Raw genomic sequence first — 19,885 nt, forward strand, 5'->3', positions numbered from 1 at the left:
GGCCCACAAAGATCCTCGTGTTACATATGTGAACTGCTCTGTAGGATATCCATGTAACTGTGTCCTGGAGCACATGAGGAATCACATGGGTTGTACTGTGTGTATGTGCTGAGTGGGAGGGGAGACCCCAGAACAACATCCTCCCCCCATCCCTCCTCAATAGGCGGAAGCCACTGGCTTCCTCCCTTTCCTGCCTCCTGTACGCTGGCAAGACTGAGGACGAAGAGGAGAAGAGGGGATGGGAGAATCAGCCCAGAAAACCAGCCCAGCAGTCTCCAGGTCTGTTTTTACCACCACCCTCACCCCCAGTTTTAGTGACCCCATTCCAGGGCCTTCTAGGCCACACCCATCCCTAGCCTGTAGGGATCAGACTGGGGTGCCTGGGGGTCCAGAAGCAGGATAAGTCCTTCCCACCCCTCTCCCCTGCCACTCCTCCCTCCCAAGCCACCTCATTTCCTTTTCCTGCCCAGCACCAACACTCAGTGACTAGCACAGGCTGAGCAGCCAGACCCAGAGTCACTGACCTTGGGCCCAGCTTGTCCTGGTTGGCCTGGTCAGCCTCCGGAGTATGGTCTGGCTGGGGCCCCCTTTGCTGCTCCCCATCATCTTCCTGGCTTCTCATGTTGGTAAGTCTTCCCCAAGCCATGCTGCAACCCAGCCCCTAAGGCCCCGATTCTCCCCCAGTAAACCCTATCATCACTGCCATCACTTTTGTCCATACTGTGATCAGCTAGAATGCAGGATCAGGGCCAGGAAAACCTAGAAAGTGGGATCAGGTGCTCGAAATCACTGCAGCCTGGGATTGAAGGAGAGGAGAGGAGGGTAGGATAGGAGAGGGGAGCAGCCATTGACTGTGCTGGATCTTAGGATCCGTGAGGAATAGCAGGGCCTACAAAGTTTCCAGTGAGTTCTCATATGGTCATTGTGCTGAGTTCATTCAATTATTCATTTGACAAACATTCATCCAAGACCAACAATGTTACAGGAGTTGTGCTAAATGGTGGGCCATTAGATGAGAAGCAGGCAGGCAGCCTCCAAATCTGCACAGTGAGAATAAACACTGCTGACCTCCTATGGCTGTTATGGGGTTTAAATGAAGATTAATTTACACAGAGCGACTGGCACAATACGTGGCACTCAGTACGGGCTTATGAGTAAGGGCCAGCCGATTCCTTTGGTGTGCTGGCCAAAGGGGATTAAAAGACAGAGGCTGGCGCACAATTTACTCTACCACCAAGAAGCACTAATTACTACGGCAGTAGGAGTGCGAGACAACTCGGAGTTTGTGTCTCAGGTGGCTGGTGCCATGTGAGTCAGGGAGCCCTGAAGAGATGCAGGTTTGAGGAAAGCCAACAGACGAGCAGGCCCGCTGAGAGGCTGTCCCGTGGTTACTGACTCAGAGGTGATACTAAAGCCAAAGGAGCAAGTGAATTTGCTCAAGGAAGCCTGTAGAATAACTGACCCTCCTCTGTAAATGCAAAGATATCAACTTCATTGAGGGGTGTGAGGATCCCTTGGAAATCAGGCACTCAGCACATGGCAGGTGGCAGGCCGTCATTTACCCATGGTAGACTTTTGAAGAATAGTAGTTGATAAGCTACGAGGCATTTAAACTAATTACTTGGCAGTTAACAGGCAGGGACAGGGAAAGAGGGGCTCAGAAGGGTGTGGGGTTATGGGGCTGAGGAGTCTCGCAGGGCTCCACATGGTCAGGCCTGGACTCAAGCTCTACCTGGTCTCTCTCCTCACTCTGCCTTACCTTCTATGCCTCAGCCACACTGAATTTAAACATCACTGTGTCCACACCATAATATTTTTCATTCCATGTCCTGACTCAGGCTGTGCCCTCTGCCTAGAATACCTTTTCCTACCACCGACCTAACCCCTCCCTATTCTCCTCAAAAAGTTCGTTTGTTTTTTTCCCCCATATGATGGCTCTAGAAGTGCTTAGTTTTGTTTACCTTCATTTGAAACAATTTTGTTAGATTGTATTGTGACAGCTGTCATATCAGTGTGCATTAAAAAAAAACATCAAAATTGGTGAAATTTTGTGTAGTCATTTTAATATTGAAGATGGAAGAAAATGCTCAACATTTTAGTATATTACGTTTTATTATTTCAAAAAAGGTACAAATGCAACTGAAACGCAAAAAAAGATTTGTGCAGTGTATGGAGAAGATGCCGTGACTGATTGAACACATCAAAGGTGGTTTGCAAGGTTTCTTGGTGCTATTGATGTTTTGACCAAATAATTCTCTGCTGTGAGGCTGTCTTATGCATAGATGTTTAGCAGCACCCCTGGCCTCTGCCCACAAGAAGCTAAAGCCAGAGATAGCTGACATACTCATAATATCCAAATCAATAAAGTTATTGGTGAAAATGAAAAATGTATCTTCTATTTTACAGAAAAACTAAACGAACTTTTTGGCCAACCCAATATATCCTCCTGCTCAGCTTTAAGGCCCTCCAGGGGAGTCTACATCTCTCAGAAGGCATCTTTTAATCCCCCATGGCACCCCTAATGGGGCAGGCACCCATCCTCTGTGCTTCCCCACAAGGCACCCACCCTGCATTGGGCAGGTGTGTCCATGTCTGTCTTCCAGCAAGGCTGGGAATTCTGTGGAAGGCAAAGACCGAGGCCCACCTTGTGTCTCTGCATGCTGGCCCAGCACCTGCCCTGGCCTGCCCTGTCTGTTCTGGCTTTTCCCTGGGCCCACAGCCCTCTTCCTTTCTGCCACACAACCACCTGACTGCAGAAGGCAATCTTTCTGGCCTTAAATCCCAGCACAGCAAGCAGGTCTAGATTTGAGGTGGGGGGTTGGGGGTTGGGGGGGTGTTATGTCCCTTCAAGGCATTCTATTCTCCAGCCTGCACCTCCTGGTGGGGGGCAGGGAGAGTGGCTCCCCTTGGCAGAGCCTTTTGAGAGGCAGGTCAGGGCAGGGGGGCTGACAGGGAATAAAAAGGAAACGGTGACGGAGCATAGATCATTCTTTCCAGACCTGGGCTGCAAAGGGAAGCCGTCTGGCAGGAGAAGGGAGGGGACGAGGCCAGAGAAGGGGCTTTGTTTTTGTTTTTGCTCTTTTAGGATGAAGAGGCTGGAGGGAAAGGGGTCAGTGCGCCCGGGGGAAGGGGCAGGAAGGGATGGGGACGGAAATGCCTGCTCCAGTGCAGAGCCTGAAGGTGGGAAAGAGGGGGATGGGGAAGAAGTAAGGTTGGGGACCCCAGCAGGTCTGAGGACTGCTGCCCCTAACCAGGCGCGGTGGTCGACCTGACGCTGCTGGCCGACCTGCGCCGCACGGAGCCGCACAGGTTCTACTTGACCTGCGTGTCTGGGGAGTTTGGCGCTGGCAGGGGCTCAGACGCCTGGGGCCCGGCCTTGCTGCTGGAGAAGGACGACCGCATTGTGCGCACACCCCGGCCCCGGTCGCCACCTCAGCTGGTCCGCAACGGCTCGCAGCGGATCACGCTGCACGGCTTCTCCAAGGCCTCCGACCTGGTGGGCGTCTTCTCCTGCGTGGGCGGCGCGGGGGCCCGACGCACCAGCGTCCTCTACGTGCACAACAACCCCGGAGGTGAGTCTGGCTGTCAGGAGGGAGAAGAGAGGCTGCCCTTGACCTGTGACCCCACCCTCTATCCACCCCACAGCCCAGCTGCTCCCAGACAAAGTCACACACACGGTGAACAAAGGCGACACGGCTGTGCTTTCTGCGCATGTGCTCAAGGAGAAGCAGACAGATGTGATCTGGAAGAGCAACGGTGAGGGGAGCATTTGAGCTGGTTGGGCAGGTAAACCCATAGATCTGATACCCCAACACCTCCATGGCCCTCAGCATCCCCAGCTTTGGCCCCATACATACCTCTCACTCCCATATACCTATTAGCCCCTGGCCAACCTCCAGGGCCCCCTCTGTCCTGGACCAGGTCCATGAAAGCACCTGCATCCATCTCCAACTCCGAGCTAACCTCCTACTGCACCCAGAGGACCAGTGGCATTGTGGTCACCTAGCTCTTTCCCTGTAACCCCTAGATTAGCTCTATGTTAAACGCTCACCTTTAACTCTCCCCTGGGAGCTATCAGGCAGAGAGCCCTCATGTCGGGGAGCAGCCGTCCCCTTGGGGACGATCAGAACTGGTAACCAAGTCCCAGCGTAGACAGGAAAGTCTAGCCTCTTCTGGAGATCTGTCCAGATGTGTGCTGCAGTCTGGCCAGACATGGGGAGCTCAGCCCCCCAAGGGAGGAAGCTGTTTCCCTCTGGCCACAAAGACTCCGCCCTCCACTCTCAGACCCACAACCCTTTGGGTGCCTTTTGGGCCCTTGGGCTCTTGAGGGAGTAAGACTCTTCCCTTGGGTCAACAGGTTTGCCTCCTGAACTCAAAGCCCTCTGAACTGATGTGGATAGTCAGGTAGACCTGCGGTCCCTAGAGCCTCCATTCAGTCCTGAGCAAAGAGGCAGGGTGAGGGGTGGCAGCCAGAGACAGAGACACTCATCCAATATTAGGGTCTGCAGGTCCTGGATGGAGACGCTCTGGGGAGAAAGCCCTGAGTAGATGACTCCTGAACTTTGCGCAGAGGAGGAATGGGATTAGCCAGACAAAGGAAGGAGAACAAAGGCAGGAAGAGAACCCAGCAGTTTAGGAATTCAAGAATGTTAGGGATCAAGAATGGTTGTGGAAGGGTATGGGGCTCGTTGGCTATGCCAGGCAGTTGGTTACGGTCCTGAGGACAGTGGACAGCTACTGAAGAGCTTACGCAGGGAGGTGCAGAAGAGCCTGTTGCAGAAAAAACACCCTGGCTGCTGAGTAGAGGGTGGATAGGAAAGAGGCAGACTGGAAGCAGAGAGACCAGCCACTTAGGAGGCTATGGGAAGTGGGGCCTAGGGTAGCATGTGGCAGTGGGATTAGAGAGAAGAGGATGCTTTAGGAGATGAGAAGTGATAGTTTAAGCAGGACCTGTGATGTACTGAGTGCTGGTGGATTATGGAAAGCTTCCCAGCTTTCTGGCTTGAGTACAAATGCTCACTGGTGCCTTCCCCAGGTGGGATCACAGTGCGTGATGCCCGTGATGACCTGGGCAGATGAGCAGAGAGGGGACATCAGTTCTCACATAATGCTGAGGCCCCTGACCCACTTATGCCCCCAGGATCCTACTTCTATACCCTGGACTGGCATGATGCCCAGGATGAGCGGTTCCTGCTGCAGCTTCCAAATGCGCAGCCACCGATGAGCGGCATCTACAGTGCCACCTACCTGGAAGCCAGCCCCCTGGACAGTGCCTTCTTTCGGCTCATCGTGCGGGGTTAGGGGCAGAAAGCAGAGGTGGTGGGTGGTGTGGGAAGTTGGGGGCCTTCGGGTGCTTGCTGTGGGTCCCCGCAGCTGCCCCATTCCTCAGCAGCAGCGGTCAGGTGGGCAAAGGCCATCTGCTGAAAGCATACTCCTTCAGGCTGTGGGGCAGGGCACTGGGGACCAGGCTGTACCAAACAATGCCCAGGCTGCCTGCATGGAGGTGTCTGCCACGACCAGGACGGCGAGTGCGTGTGCCCCCCTGGATTCACTGGTACCCGCTGTGAGCAGGGTAAGGAGCAGGAGGAGCTAGGACCTAGGCAGGAGAGGATGCCTGGCTGTGGGGAGACCCTTGAACCATGGGGTGGAACTCGAAGGATGAAAGTGCCAAGTAAGTCCCAGACCCTGGGACCTAACAGTGCCTCCTACACCACGTGCCCTCTTTCCAGCTTGCAGAGAGGGCCGTTTTGGGCAGAGATGCCAGGAGCAGTGCCCGAGTACATCAGGTTGCAGGGGCCTCACCTTCTGCCTCCCAGACCCCTATGGCTGTTCTTGTGGATCTGGCTGGAGAGGAAGCCAGTGCCAGGAAGGTATGTACTCACCCACCTTCCATGGCCTCTGACCCAGACAGCAGGCCACAAGCTTGCCCCGGACCCTGGACTCTGGCCCTGACTCGCACACCAAGCCCTCCACAATCCCCTGCTCACCTAACCAGTGTGCCCTCTCCACCCAGCCTGTCATCTCCTTGGCCCCAGCTGTGCCTTTGTTGCCCACTGACCTGTGCCCCTCTAACCACACCCCTTTTGTTTCCAGCCTGTGCCCCTGGTCAGTTTGGGGCTGATTGCAGCCTCCAGTGCCAGTGTCAGAATGGTGGCACTTGTGACCGCTTCAGTGGCTGTGTCTGCTCCTCCGGGTGGCATGGAGTACACTGTGAGAAGTCAGGTATGAACTCAGAGGTCTCAGGTCCTTCCAGACAAGCCAACCCTCACTAGACAGACACATCTCCGTTGACACTCTTAAGTCCGGCCCTCAGGGAGCTCATGGTCCAGAAGGAGTTCTCACCACCCCGTCTACACCATCTGTACCAGATGAGCAGCAGCCCAGAGGACGCCTGGGCTGAGCTGAGGGGATCAGAGAGGGCTTGTGGGAAGAGGCGAGGTCTGAGATGGGATATGAAGGACAAGAGGGAAGATGGCTGGGGAAGGAACATGAGCAAAAGGCTCAGGTACCAGGACAGTGCAGTAAGGGGAGCTGGGGAGTGGTCAGAAGAGGTCACATCTTGGGGACTTTGAATGGCAGGCCAAATGGTTTGCACTTAACAGGATAGGGGCAGGAAGGAATTGTTGAAGAGGCATGAAGTGGTCAGATCTGTGTTTGAGAAAGGACCCTGGCTGCTGGGTGGGAAGTGAAATGGGAGACCCCAGATGATCTGTGGCAGGACCCAGAAATGAATGAGACTTGAACCAGTATTCTGGCCACAAGGCTGAGGCCTGTGAGGGCCCTGGTTTTGGTATGAAAGAGTCTTAGGACAGGAAGGGTGCAGGGGGTAGACTCTGCAGCTGATCAGGTGTGGGGCATGAGGGCCTTAGAGGACTCACACAGGACTTCGCTGGCTTTTAGGCTTGAGTGGCTGGGCAGATGGCAGTGCTTCCACTGAGATGCATGACACAGATGAAGGGCACTTTGGTGATCATGTGTCTGCCCTTGTGATGGCTCCAGGATGAATGCTTTTTCTCTACCCAGACCAGACTCCCCAGATCCTAGATGTGGCCTCAGAACTGGAGTTCAACTTGGGGACGATGCCCCGAATCAACTGTGCAGCTGCAGGGAACCCCTTCCCAGTACGGGACAGCATGAAGCTCCGCAAGCCAGACGGCACTGTCCTCCTGGTCAGCCCCGTGAGCCCAACCCAGTGATCCCACTGCCAGCTTCACTGTCGGTTCCTCAGACCTCTGACCCCTGAGGACTTTCTGCAAGCTCTACCCACTGGCCTGAGCACAGCTCAAATGGGGTCAAGCCGATTGCTGAGGGGCTGCCTCCTGGCTTCTGTCCCTTTGTCAGTCTAGACAGCTGTGTACTCACCACCTGGATGTACATTGCCTTTGGTTTGTCCCCTTTCTTTGTCTCTCTTAGTCTACCAAGGCCATTGTGGAGCCATATAGGACTACAGCTGAGTTCAAGGTGCCTCATTTGACTCTCGGGGACAGCGGGCTCTGGGAATGCTGTGTGTCCACGTCTGGTGGTCAAGACAGCCGGCGCTTCAAGGTCAATGTCAAAGGTCAGTGATATCCATGGAGGATGGACAATAGGCAGAGTGGGCACTAGCCAGTGCTGCTGACTGGGCATGGTAGTAAGAAGGGCAAGATCATCTTAGGTCACGGACCAGCACCAGGCAAAGAAGAGAGCATATGGTCAACCAGAGGTTTGGGCTGGGCAGTGTCGAGATGGGAGCACTGCTCAGCCCCATCTGGAAAAGACATCCCATGTCCCAGGAATGGGACACCCTCTGGCCTCACCCTGCCTCCTGCCTGGCCATGCTCGTCCTCTTCACGTCCCACAAGCACACACTGGCCTTTAACTCTGCCCCTGGGAAGTGGCTTCCCCCTCTGACCCATACCACAGGGCACTTGGTGCCAGGAGAGGGTGACCCGCTCAACTTCCCAGGGGTGAATTGAGGAGGGAGCTGTCAGTGCCCAGCACTGCTCAGAACGGAGCATGCCCAGCTGGTCCAGGTGTCCCTTCCTCTTCTCCAGCACCATAAGCCTGGGCCACTCACACCCCATGCAACCTCTTGTGTCTTCTTTCCCTCTGCTCCCCATACTTCCTCCTCCCCATGTAAGCCCACACTTCTGTCTCACTTCCTCTTTCTTGTTCTTCCCACTTGCTCCCAGCCCCTCCCACCACTCTTTAGCCCCCTCCACCGCCAGGAAATATTAGCGTGGCGCCAGGGCTCCACCTCCACCCTTTCTCCTCTCATTCTCCCCAGGCTTTGGATCCTGACAACTTGGGTTCTAATCCTCACTCTACAAATTCCTGGCTTCATCCCCTTAATCCAATTTCTTAGCCCCTCATAGCTTTTTTCTCTCTGTAAAATGAAGATAGCAGCACTCACTTGATCAGGATTGCTATGAAGAATAAATTAGATGATACATTTCAACATGTATCATAGCTAGATCCTTGTGCCCCACACTGCCCAGGTGCCAGAACTCTGTCCTCCTTGGGCCCTGGCCACTCTGGTCATCTGTTGAAGTTGGTCTTCCCAGTCAAGATCCAAACTGAGACCCAAGATGTCTTTTTTTTATCAGAACACCGAGTCCCCTCGTGTTTCTGGGGACTGGGTGAGCTTTCTGGGCCATACCTTACTCCAAGTCTCCCGGCAGTGCCCCCGGTGCCCCTGACTGCTCCTAGGCTCCTGGCCAGGCAGAGCCGCCAGCTTGTGGTGTCTCCACTGGTCTCCTATTCTGGGGACGGACCCATTACCTCTGTCCGCCTGCACTACCGGCCCCAGGACAGCACCATGGCCTGGTCTGCCATTGTGGGTGAGTGGGGAGAGAGCTGGGGTGGGACAGGGGTATTGGATAATAATGAAGGGAGAAGGGGAGAATAAAGCGGAGGGAGAGTGGTATAAGGGGAAGAGAGGGCTGAAGAGAGAAGGGTGGCTTCTGGAAAAGACTGAATGATGTATGCTATTGTACCCCACCCCCAGTGGACCCCAGTGAGAATGTGACATTAATGAACCTGAGGTCGAAGACAGGATACAATGTCTGCGTGCAGCTAAGCCGACCAGGGGAAGGAGGGGAGGGGGCCTGGGGGCCTCCCACCCTCATGACCACAGATTGTCCTGGTGAGAGGCCAAGAGTCGTCCCTTCCTGTCCCTCAGAGGTTACTGTCCTGTGCACTCAAGGGTTGTCAAGCCCTGTCTACCCCACGGGCCCATCTTTCCCACTGGAGGTTGTCCCATGCTGTCCCCTGCGGATCACTTTCCTGTCCAGCCCCAAGGACCCACTGGACACTTCTGACCCCTGACCTCTGGCCCCAGAGCCCTTCTTGCAGCCATGGCTGGAGGGCTGGCATGTGGAGGGCCCTGACCGCTTGCGAGTGAGCTGGTCCTTACCTCCGACACCTGGGCCGCCGGTGGGCGATGGTTTCCTCCTGCGCCTTTGGGATGGGGCACGGGGACAGGAGCGGCGGGAGAACGTCTCGTCCCCCCAGGCCCGCACCACCCTCCTGACTGGACTCACACCTGGCACCCACTACCAGCTGGATGTGCGGCTGTACCACTGCGCCCTCCTTGGCCCGGCCTCACCCCCCGCACGGGTGCTTCTGCCCCTCAGCGGTATGCTCGAGAAGGCAGGATGAGCTCGGAATGAGGGGAGGGCAGGGGACATAGGGACACATGAGACCCAGAAGGACATGGGAGGTTATAGAAGACTGGATGGATGTGAAGAAAACCCAGGACACACGGAACATGGGCATAGGAAGACCTAGAATGTCAGGAAGGCATGGACGCAAGGAACATAGGGTATGGGGGAACATGGGGAAGACCCAGGGCACTGGGAAGATCTGGAACCCCAGGAAGACTTAAGATATAAGGAGAATAAGGGGAAGCAGAAGCCCAAGGGTGAAGGAGACCATAGGGACAGGAAGGAATTCAGCCCAAGAGGAAAGAAGGAGGTTGGCAGGATAGCTCCCATTCCGGGGTCCTTAGAGGAGACACCACTACTAGGGTGGATGATCTGTCTGACCCCAGAGCTCCATAACTTGGTCCTGTCTGAGCCCTGCCTCTCCATCCCCATCTCCCCAGGGCCCCCAGCCCCCCGACACCTCCATGCTCAGGCCCTCTCAGATTCTGAGATCCAGCTGGTGTGGCAACGCCCAGAGGCTCCAGCTGGACCTATATCCAAGTACATCGTGGAGGTGCAGGTGGCTGGGGGCTCAGGAGACCCACTGTGGATAGACGTGGACAGGCCCGACGAGACAAGCACCATTGTCCGCAGCCTCAATGCCAGCACACGCTACCTCTTCCGTGTTCGGGCCAGTGTTCAGGGTCCCGGTGACTGGAGCAATATGGTAGAAGAGTCCACCCTGGGCAACGGTGAGAGGGCAAGGCCCATGGGGACTCCTGGGCCCTGGGGTCAGTCTCAGTAGGCTCACCCTCCATGTGATCTCCAGCCCTAGAGCTAGGGCATCCCAAAGCCCCTCCCAACAAGTGACACAAGTCCTGGTACTGGGGACCCTGACCTTCCCTTCTTATGACCTGCTATCCTAGTGCTGGGAAAATCATGCCAATCCAGTCATCCATTGGCCCTAGGCCAGGCATCCCTGATCCCTCCCTGGTACTGGGACCTCTGACCTCTCCCTTTGTGTGACCCCATGGTGGCCCCTGGGTTTCCTGACCCAGGTGTCCCCATGATCTGCCCACCTTATTGTGTCCAGGACTGCAGAGTGAAGGCCCAGTTCAAGAGATCCGGGCAGCCAGAGAGGGTCTAGACCAACAGTTGATCCTGGCTGTGGTGGGCTCCATGTCGGCCACCTGCCTCACCATCCTAGCTGCCCTCTTAACCCTGGTGTGCATCCGCAGAACTTGCCTGCACCGCAGACGCACCTTCACCTACCAGTCGGGCTCGGTCAGTCCCCTGCCTGTACCAGCCCTGGGGCACATGCATGCAGACCCCATGCATATGTTTCTACCTATGTATAGACAAGTACTTGTATGTGTGTGTGTGTGTTTGTGTGTGTGTGTAGGCACATGTCTGGCCTCTGTCCTGGCAGGCCCTCCCCAACTTGGGGCCAGCTTCCATCTGCATATAGCTGTGGCTGATGGCCTCAGCCCTTCTGTGGCTTCCTGCCAACAGGCTACTCATTCTGTGAGCTACTCATCCTGTCCTCCATCCTTGCAAATCCCAGCGCTTCCTTGGGCAGACGTTAAGGACTCTGGGGGGCTTCCCTGTACCCTGTGAAGGACAGCATATCCTATGACCCTCAGACCCATTGCTACAACCCTTTCTACAGCTGATTCTACCACACTAGAGTTATGCTAGGCCTGCAGCCTCACCCATTGCTCCTTGAGAAAGGAAATGAGCCTCCACTCTTCCCGGCTTCCCTGCAAACATGTCTGAATTTTCTGTCCTGTAGTCCTTAGGAGTGAAGGTAGGGTGCTGGCTTATCTTTCAGGACCCAATGTCATCTCACCAAACCTCCCATTTCTCACCTCCTCCCATCTCTCCCACCCCCTGGTCCTGTCTCCTTTGAGATCCTTGCCACTGTTGCAACTTCTGAACTCTGCCCTTGGTCCTCTATGCCAGGGCTCTTGATATTTACAGCCAAGCGCTGGCATTCAAAAAAGACCCTCTTCTCTCTCAAGAGCTGATCCTTGTGATAGAAAGCCTAGTGTCCCAAGCTATTGTCCTTGCCATGCCTTTAAAAACTCCCTTCAGAGATTCAATTAGCTTCTTTGTTCAGGCTGTGTGGGCTCTCCCGCTGCAGACAGCGTGCACAAAAAGCCACTGCTGCCGTGGTGGGGGAGGGTAATAGGCACAAATGTTGGAAAAAGGAGGTAGGAGAGCAGGCTTTAATGTATATATTATGCTAACGTATGTCAAGATACACCCCTGCTACATATGCCTACATGTGGGTACATGTGCCCTGTGTGCACACGTGTGTATATCCCTGTAAGCATACCCATGTTTATACACCAGTGTCCCTCTGCACATGTCTGTGTGGACCTCTGCATGGATGTACCTGCATACGGTCCCACCACTAGAACATGTATGTGCATGTTGGTGTGTGCCCTCAGCTGTAAGTCATATAAATCATGTGACCCATGTCCCCACCTCTTCCCCATCAAGCTGGGCTTCAGCTCACTTAGGGAGCCCCACCATCATGGCTGTCTTAACGCTTCTTCCAGTTCTCATATTGGCAGCTATCCTTGTCCTCCTGTGGTACTGTTTCCTTTTCCTGCGGTCAGCCCTGCACCGGTGGCCCAGCTCCTTCTCAGTTGGTGGGGAGGGGACATTCCTCGTTGTTATGGTCTTTCTATCTGTAGGCCTCCAGGTGGTTTTAGAGCTATGGGTGGATGCCAAGTGGCTGGATGGGGGTAATGTCTGCTTTTGCTACTGTAGAGAAGAAAGCCCTTCCACTGGCTCTCAGCAGCTCAAGCTTAGCATGTAGTAAGTGCTCAGTAAATGAATAAATGAACCCTAGCCCACTGCTCAAGGCTAGAATCTTCTCCAGAGCATCCCTGGTGACATAAAAGCTCGGTTGTGTGATTAGCTCACTGCTTCCCATCACAGTTCATTCCAATTCCTTTCTGTTATAAATGTTAGAAATATCACCCTCCCATTGAATATTCCAATTGTGGTTTCTCACAGCTTTACCTGTTCCTTGTTTTCAGTACCCCGCATACCTGACCCCCAGGCCACAACCTCTCTCCATGGACATCTGTCCATCTAAAGGCCCGCCCATGGCTTCACCACCTATGATCCTGCCTCAGTCTGTGTCCTCCATCTGTGTGTATACTGGCTGACCTCTGGGATGCCCCCTGTCTGGGTCTCCATTTGTCTAACCACTCTTTACCTATCTGTGCCTCTTGCTGACCCCATTTCTTTTGCATGGATTCTCTGTCCACTTGTCGCATCCTGTGAAGGGTGAGGAGACCATCCTGCAGTTTAGCTCAGGCACGTTGACGCTGACCCGGAGACCAAAACCACAGCCTGAGCCTCTGAATTACCCGGTGCTGGAGTGGGAGGACATCACCTTTGAGGACCTCATTGGAGAGGGGAACTTTGGCCAGGTCATCCGCGCCATGATCAAGAAGGACGGGCTCAAGATGAACGCAGCCATCAAGATGCTGAAAGGTCTGCTGGGAACGACCCTTGACCCCAGCCCTGACCCTCTCCTTTGTCCCACAGATCCAAGGCCCCACCTGGCCCCCTCCAGCAAATGACCTCAGCCCTTACCAGCCCATGCCCTTTCTCCAGAATTATTTCTGGCAAAAGTGAGACTGGATTCTTTACACAGAATATGCCTCTGAAAATGACCATCGTGACTTCGCGGGAGAACTAGAAGTTCTGTGCAAATTGGGGCATCACCCCAATATCATTAACCTCTTGGGAGCCTGTGAGAATCGTGGTAAGCCCCTAACTCATCACCTACCCCTTCTTCAAAACCCCCATCATTACCCATCACCTCCACATCAGTAGCTCTCTGGGAGCTTCAGGTTACCTAAATATCATTATTCATTCTCCTTCATGCTTCAGGCTCCCTGTCTATTACTGTTGAGTACCTGTTGCCACCAGGTTACCTGAATATAAATTATCACCATGTATCTCCCCACCTCCCAGGTTACTTGTATATCGCTATTGAATATGCCCCCTATGGGAACCTGCTAGATTTTCTGCGGAAAAGCCGGGTCCTAGAAACCGATCCAGCTTTTGCCCGAGAACATGGAACGGCCTCCACCCTCAGCTCCCGGCAGCTGCTGCGTTTTGCCAGTGATGCTGCCAATGGCATGCAGTATCTGAGTGAGAAGCAGGTGTGTGTGAGTGTGAGTGCGGGGAGGTAGGGTGTGCCAGAGGGACGGGGGAGGCCACTGGACTGACCTCAGGAGATAAAACCAGCAGGCTCTAACTGGATGTAGGGTTGAGGAATTGAGAGAAGGACATGATGCTGAGGTGCTGGCCTGGGCGAGAGGGATAGAGCACAGGATGAGAAGCAGATCTGGATGAGCTATTGTGTTTGAAGCATCTGAGGAACATCTTGGTGGAGGTGTTGAGTTAGCAGTTGGATATACCAACCTAGAGCTCAGGAGAGAGGCTGGAGACAACAATCCGGAAACTGTCACCCCACAGGTGGTGATACTAATGTGAGGGGTGGGGTGAGGCCCACCAGGAGAAGGCAAAGGTGGTTCAGAGAGTGGAGGCTGGCACCCAAGCCCAAGGATACCCTGCTTGAATGAAAGGAGAGAGGGACAGCAGAAGCAGGGGAACATGAGACTGAGGGAAGGCATTTAAAGGTAGCAAAGTTCTGAGTATCTTTGAAAGCGGAGGGGGTGTAGGGCAGAGGCAGGGGTTGACAGGTAGAAGGTCTCTGAGGAGGTAGAGGGTCGAATGAAGAAGACTTGAAACTCAAGGGAAAGGGTCACTTTGGGCAAGATAAGGGCCTTCTCCACTCTCATCAGTTAAGGGAGAGAAGTTGGGAGAGAGGAAGGTGGGGAGCATGCAAAGAGGGGGAGGGACAGTGAGGTCACTGGGGAAAAGCCCGCCATTGCCCCAGAAAAGGGATACACCTGAGTTTGGCCATGGCCATATCACAGAAAGGTAGGGATGACAGCAGCCAGCACTGTGGTTTTTCTGAGTCAGGAGTTGCTGGTTCGGAAGGAGGCCCGAGTGGGTAGGAAGAAGGAGCTACTTGAGGGTGGCCATGAAAACTGGCCATGGGGTCAGACCCATCGCTGACCCAGGAGTCCTGGACCCACTCATCCCCAGTCTTCCCTGACTTCTGACCATGCCTGCAGTTCATCCACAGGGACCTGGCTGCCCGAAATGTGCTGGTTGGAGAGAACCTGGCCTCCAAGATTGCCGACTTTGGCCTTTCCCGTGGGGAGGAGGTTTATGTGAAGAAGACGATGGTAAGTCTCAGTCCTCCCTTCAGGTTCTGTGCCTGGCCCTGCTCCCCAGAGCCCTCTAAATGGGCCCTTCCTCTTCACCCAACCCCTCAAACCCACTCTCTCCCAGGGGCGTCTCCCCGTGCGCTGGATGGCTATTGAGTCCCTGAACTACAGTGTCTATACCACCAAGAGTGATGTGTAAGTGTGGGGGTGGAGGGGTAGGAGGGCTTGGTCTCCCAAGGATGCACCCAGGCATAACCTGGACACATCTCAGGCATGACTTGAATGTCCGAGGGTATGTTTCAGGTGTGGTACAGGTGTGATGCTGGTGTGTCTTGAGTATACCTTGGTGATGCCCAGCATCTTAGTGGGAAAGTAGAGGAGCTAGCTAGAAGGAAGTTTTGTCTTAGAAGGTGTTTCAGGGAAAGGACTGGGGTAAGGGTAGTTTAGGGCAGTATTTGTCTAAGAGACTGGGGATGCCTTAGAGAGGTTGGGGGATGCTGGTGGATAATGCCCAGTGGGTGGGTAGAGACCACTCGGGAACGTTCTTACCTTCCTCTCTAAAGGGCAGAGTCATCCCCACATGAGGACCTAACCAGAACATGACCCTCAAGACTCCTTCTCTGTGCTCTCCGCCCCCCAGACAACCATCTTGGCACACCCCTCCCCACCCCTCTCTGGGAAACCTAGCCTGCCTAGTCCTCCAGCCCTGGCTCTGCCTATTTGCCCCAGGCCCTGACCTGCCTTGTTCACTGTCCACTCTTATCATCACTTGCCTACTTCCTGCTTCTTCTCCCAAATCCCCTATATTCTCTCTCCCAACCAGAACTCCCATCCTGGCCTCGCCTGACTCTCACATGCATGGAGGTTGTTAAACTATAAGAGCCAGTTAAAAGCAAGGGCTTTTGAGTCAACTTGCCAGGGTCTGAATCTCAGTTCCGCTCCTTACTAGTTGTGTGACCTTGGGCAAGATCTGTAAAATGGGGATAATGACAGTACTTCTATCATAAGGTTGGTGTGAGGTTTAAATGCATGATAAAAATATTAGCTATGATCCCATTGAGTCTGGGAGAGGCCATGAAGGACTTTCAATGGAGCAGAGGCAACAGCTGACTGGGCTGCAAACCTGGGGTAGACAGACACCAAAATGCTGGCCCCAGGTCCTAACGGTGACTAAGTGCATCCTCCTCATTTCAGCTGGTCTTTTGGGGTCCTCCTCTGGGAGATCGTAAGCCTTGGTGAGTCCCCAACCCCCACTTCCCAGAGTGCCCCCACCTTAACCCCTCAGGGGCCCTGGGCTGAGGGAGCTTTGTCCCCTCCCACAGGGGGCACACCCTACTGTGGCATGACCTGTGCTGAGCTCTATGAGAAGCTGCCTCAGGGCTACCGCATGGAGCAGCCTCGGAACTGTGATGATGAAGTGTGAGTGACCTCAGCCCTGAGTCTTGTGACCCCATTACCCCAGCTGGCCCTGACCCCTCATCTCAGCAATGCCCCATCTGCAGGTATGAGCTGATGCGTCAGTGCTGGCGGGACCGTCCCTATGAGCGACCCCCCTTTGCACAGATTGCGCTGCAGCTGGGCCGAATGCTGGAAGCCAGGAAGGTGAGGAGATGGGGTTGATGAGGACTAGTGCTCACCAGGCTCACAGGACTGCCCTCACGTAGGATCCAGCATCAGGCTCCAGGTCCCTGTCCCCACCACTAGTTGCCAACACAGTTAGGCCAGGTCTCAGGATGCAGCCCCCCTTTCCAGCTCTCAATAAGTTGAACATTAGGCCCTTCTAAACTTTTTCAAGGCTACTGCTAGTCCTAGCAGCAAATCCCTCCCCAGGTGCCAGGTCCGAGACTGCTTGCCTATCTTCTGCTGGACCTGTCAGCCCATTCTCATTTAGGACACCTTTCCTCACCTGTCACAGAGCCAGAGTGCAATGCATGAATGATCAGCTAAACAAATGGATGGACGGATGGTTGGATGCTACAGTAAATGAGTGGATAGAATTAGTGGATAGACGATATATTCACATGATATAATCATATGAATAAACACATAATAAAATAATTGAATCTAATAACCATATGAATAAGTGAATTATCAAATAAATATAAATGAAGAAATATATCAAAATAAATGTAATACATTTGTAAATGCAAAGAGTTCTTTAAGTGAATTAATTAATGACTAGCTATGGGAATTAGTAAAGTATCTTAAGAATTAAGGAATGATCAAATAGCCATAGGAAAGGGTAAATCACCAAAAATAGCTTTATAAATAAAGGAATAAGTGATGAATGAATGAATGAGCAAACAATTCATTGGATGAGTGCATGAAAAACTCCTATCTAACAATTGTGTCAAGGGTCTCTCACCTGTGGTCCAATGCCCTTGCTGTTCAGAGCTAGTGAGGGCCACCCTTGACCATGAGGGCATCTTGGCTCTCCAGAACAAACCAGTATCTCTTCAAAGACCCCAACCACATGGTATTCAAGGCCCTCTAGGCCAGAGCTGCCCCCATCCCTCGCCTCCACTAAAGCTTGCTTTGCTCCCCAGGCCTACGTGAACATGTCGCTGTTTGAGAACTTCACATACGCGGGCATCGACGCTACAGCTGAGGAGGCCTGAGCTGCCATCCAGGCAGAACCTGGCTCTGCTGGCCAGAGCAAACCACTCTCCAACCTGTGACTTCTGATCCTTGTAGCCTCTGGCTTGGGCTGCCTCAAGGACTTTTTTTAACTTAAGGAAGAAAAAAGGGGATCCAGGGAAGGGGTGGGCTTACGGGAATTGGGTCCTCATCCTTTGAAGTTGTTCCCCTGCCTCGTGTAGTTACTCTTACAGCTACCTTCACATCCTTCCTTCTAGTTCAGCTGCTCCACATATGTGCTCCTCTTCTACTCCCCACATGCAGCCCCTACTTCTGCTCCTCCACCCAAGCCAGCACCCACACCACTAACATGCCCTGTTCCACTACTACCCACTCCTGGCCTCATAATCAGAAAAAATAAATGCTCTGAGAAGCTCCATACGATGTCTACCTTTTAATGCTGGCCAATCCCAGGGAAAAGGTGAACCAAAAACAGAGAAACTGGACTTTCCAGGAAAAGGAATTCTGTTCCTAGTTAGCGTTGTAGACCCAGTCCCTCTGTTGGGGTTGCCTCTCCACAATGGGAGGTGTTCTGGAAGACCATTCTGCACCTCCACCGCCCCTATATCTTTGTCATCTGAAAAGCCCAGTTTTACCCCAGTCTCTTTGCTACTTACTCTCCAGCTTCATCACCAACATGTCTCCCTGTATCTCTAGGTAGCTGCCAGTTGAGCATTCTTTGCTCTGTCCAAACAGCCCATGCCAGGGTCAGCTGTAGCCCAGCCTCGGCTCAAACTGACACCTCAGCACCAGACAGATTCTGACCTATCTGATGCTCCCACTTTTCTTCCCGTCTCTAGGCACCTTTTCCTGGCTTGGGATCCCAGCTTCTGGGCCCCAAAAGAGGAAGGCAGAGGTTACTGCCATCATCAGCCAGCCACAAGAGGATTTCTTTGCCTTCCTCAGGGTCTCCTAGTGTGCTGGGAGGTGGTCCCTGTCCTGAAAGCTAGTACCATGTCCCACTCTACGCTGTCTATGTGGGAGTCAGGTTTGCCTAGCCTTTGGCAGAGGCTGGCCTCTCCCACTGGTCTTTAGGAAATTACACTTGTCTTGTTTCACACATTTTTTTCAGTGTATCAGATGAAATCAAAGAATACATAACATGGTATGGCATTGTAGTTAAGAACACAGATTCCAGATTCTCATGGACTCATGTCTAAGTCCTTGCTATATCATTTACTATCTGTATAACCTTGGTCAGTCACTTAACCTCTCTGAAAAATGGGGTTAATAATAGCTACCTCACTGCTTTTAGCACTAAATGAGATGACACAGCACTGGGCCTGGTAGGTAGTGTTCAGTGTCAGGTAATACATACAAATGCAGGAAGTTGAATGGGGGTGGGTTTGGGGGTTGTCTGAATCTGTATTCCAAAAAGACCTAAATGGCTTGTGTGTGGAGCTGAATTTAAGAGGAAATTAACGGGAGTAAATGGGAGGCTATGCAGGGTGAGGGAGATGGGATTTGCTAAAATGAAGTTTCATTTCAGATCCACTGTAAGGATATTGCCAGATCCAGAATGTGGGGATTAAAAAGTTGTCCCTGATGGGGACCAGTATAAACAGATATGTAAACAAAAAACAAAAGAAAGAAAGAAAGAAAGAAATATAGGAGAGTATGCTGTTAGAGGGAGGGGACATGGGTAACACCTAGAAAAGAGATGGAGCATGACAGCTTTGCAAGAGAAAGTGACATTTTAATCTGAACCATGAAGAAGAAGTGGGGGTTCACCTAAGGAAAGGATCCTGGCAGAGGAAACAGCACCTGTAACATGTGGTATGTTCAGGAGCTGTGAAGAGTTCCATGTGGTTGCAACAAAGGGAGGACATAGCTCTGTGAGGGTGACAAACCCAGAGAGGTTATAGGGGCCTACTTTATAGGCAGCATTACGGACATTGATCTTTATCCTAAGGGCAGAGAGTGGCTATGAAGGCACTGGAAGCAGGTGTATAATATGGTCAGATTTGCATTTTTTAAAATATCACTCTGATTACTGTGTGGAGAATGAATTATAGAGAAGCAAGAGTGAAGGTTAGGGGTGTGCCCATACATTAGACACCTGTGATGAAATGGACAAATTCCTAGAAAGAAAGGAACTACCAAAATTGACAAAAGAAAAAAGAGGCAATCTAGCTCTGGCTGGTGTGGCTCAGTTAGTTGAATGCCAGCCTGGGAACTGAAAGGTTGTTGGTTTGATTCCCATTCAGGGCACATGCCTGGGTTGCAGGCCTGGTCTCCAGTTGGGATCCTGTGAGAGGCAACCATCAGTGTATCTCTCACACATTGATGTTTCTCTTTCTCTCTTTCTCTCTCTCTTTCCCTCTCTCTAAAAATAAATAAATAAAATCTTTTAAAAAA

General features: G+C 52.9%; 1 protein-coding gene across 2 annotated transcripts; it reads left to right on the top strand.

Annotated features, from left to right (window-relative positions):
* The first annotated feature begins 224 nt into the window (after positions 1-224).
* TIE1 (tyrosine kinase with immunoglobulin like and EGF like domains 1) lies at positions 225-17,908 on the top strand. Of its 2 annotated transcripts, XM_090269268.1 has the most exons (24): positions 228-279; positions 471-626; positions 3,255-3,572; positions 3,646-3,756; positions 5,141-5,296; positions 5,441-5,572; positions 5,730-5,870; positions 6,094-6,222; positions 7,024-7,169; positions 7,414-7,558; positions 8,661-8,819; positions 8,987-9,124; positions 9,320-9,616; positions 10,085-10,375; positions 10,717-10,907; positions 12,926-13,136; positions 13,300-13,410; positions 13,623-13,813; positions 14,795-14,908; positions 15,015-15,085; positions 16,085-16,125; positions 16,213-16,309; positions 16,393-16,492; positions 17,437-17,908. In XM_090269268.1, exons 2-24 carry the CDS (start codon positions 569-571, stop codon positions 17,506-17,508), a joined length of 3,420 nt encoding a protein of 1,139 aa, XP_090125394.1. In that variant the 5' UTR covers positions 228-279; positions 471-568; the 3' UTR covers positions 17,509-17,908. The 2 variants fall into 2 exon arrangements, with proteins under 2 accessions (XP_090125393.1, XP_090125394.1); XM_090269267.1 differs by lacking the exons at positions 16,085-16,125; positions 16,393-16,492; positions 17,437-17,908 and having other exon boundaries at positions 225-279; positions 16,213-16,306.
* The last annotated feature ends 1,977 nt before the right edge of the window (positions 17,909-19,885 follow it).

Source organism: Furipterus horrens, unplaced genomic scaffold (assembly GCF_987537825.1).
Source record: "Furipterus horrens unplaced genomic scaffold, mFurHor1.1.pri manual_scaffold_3, whole genome shotgun sequence".
Classification (NCBI taxonomy): domain Eukaryota; kingdom Metazoa; phylum Chordata; class Mammalia; order Chiroptera; family Furipteridae; genus Furipterus; species Furipterus horrens.

Excerpts from the sequence above, each read along its gene's own strand:
- TIE1 (XM_090269268.1), top strand. The coding sequence starts at position 569 with ATGGTCTGGCTGGGGCCCCCTTTGCTGCTCCCCATCATCTTCCTGGCT. Across the intron at positions 5,573-5,729 it reads TGGTACCCGCTGTGAGCAGG|CTTGCAGAGAGGGCCGTTTT; the intron begins GTAAGGAGCAGG and ends CCCTCTTTCCAG. Across the intron at positions 5,871-6,093 it reads AGGAAGCCAGTGCCAGGAAG|CCTGTGCCCCTGGTCAGTTT; the intron begins GTATGTACTCAC and ends TTTTGTTTCCAG.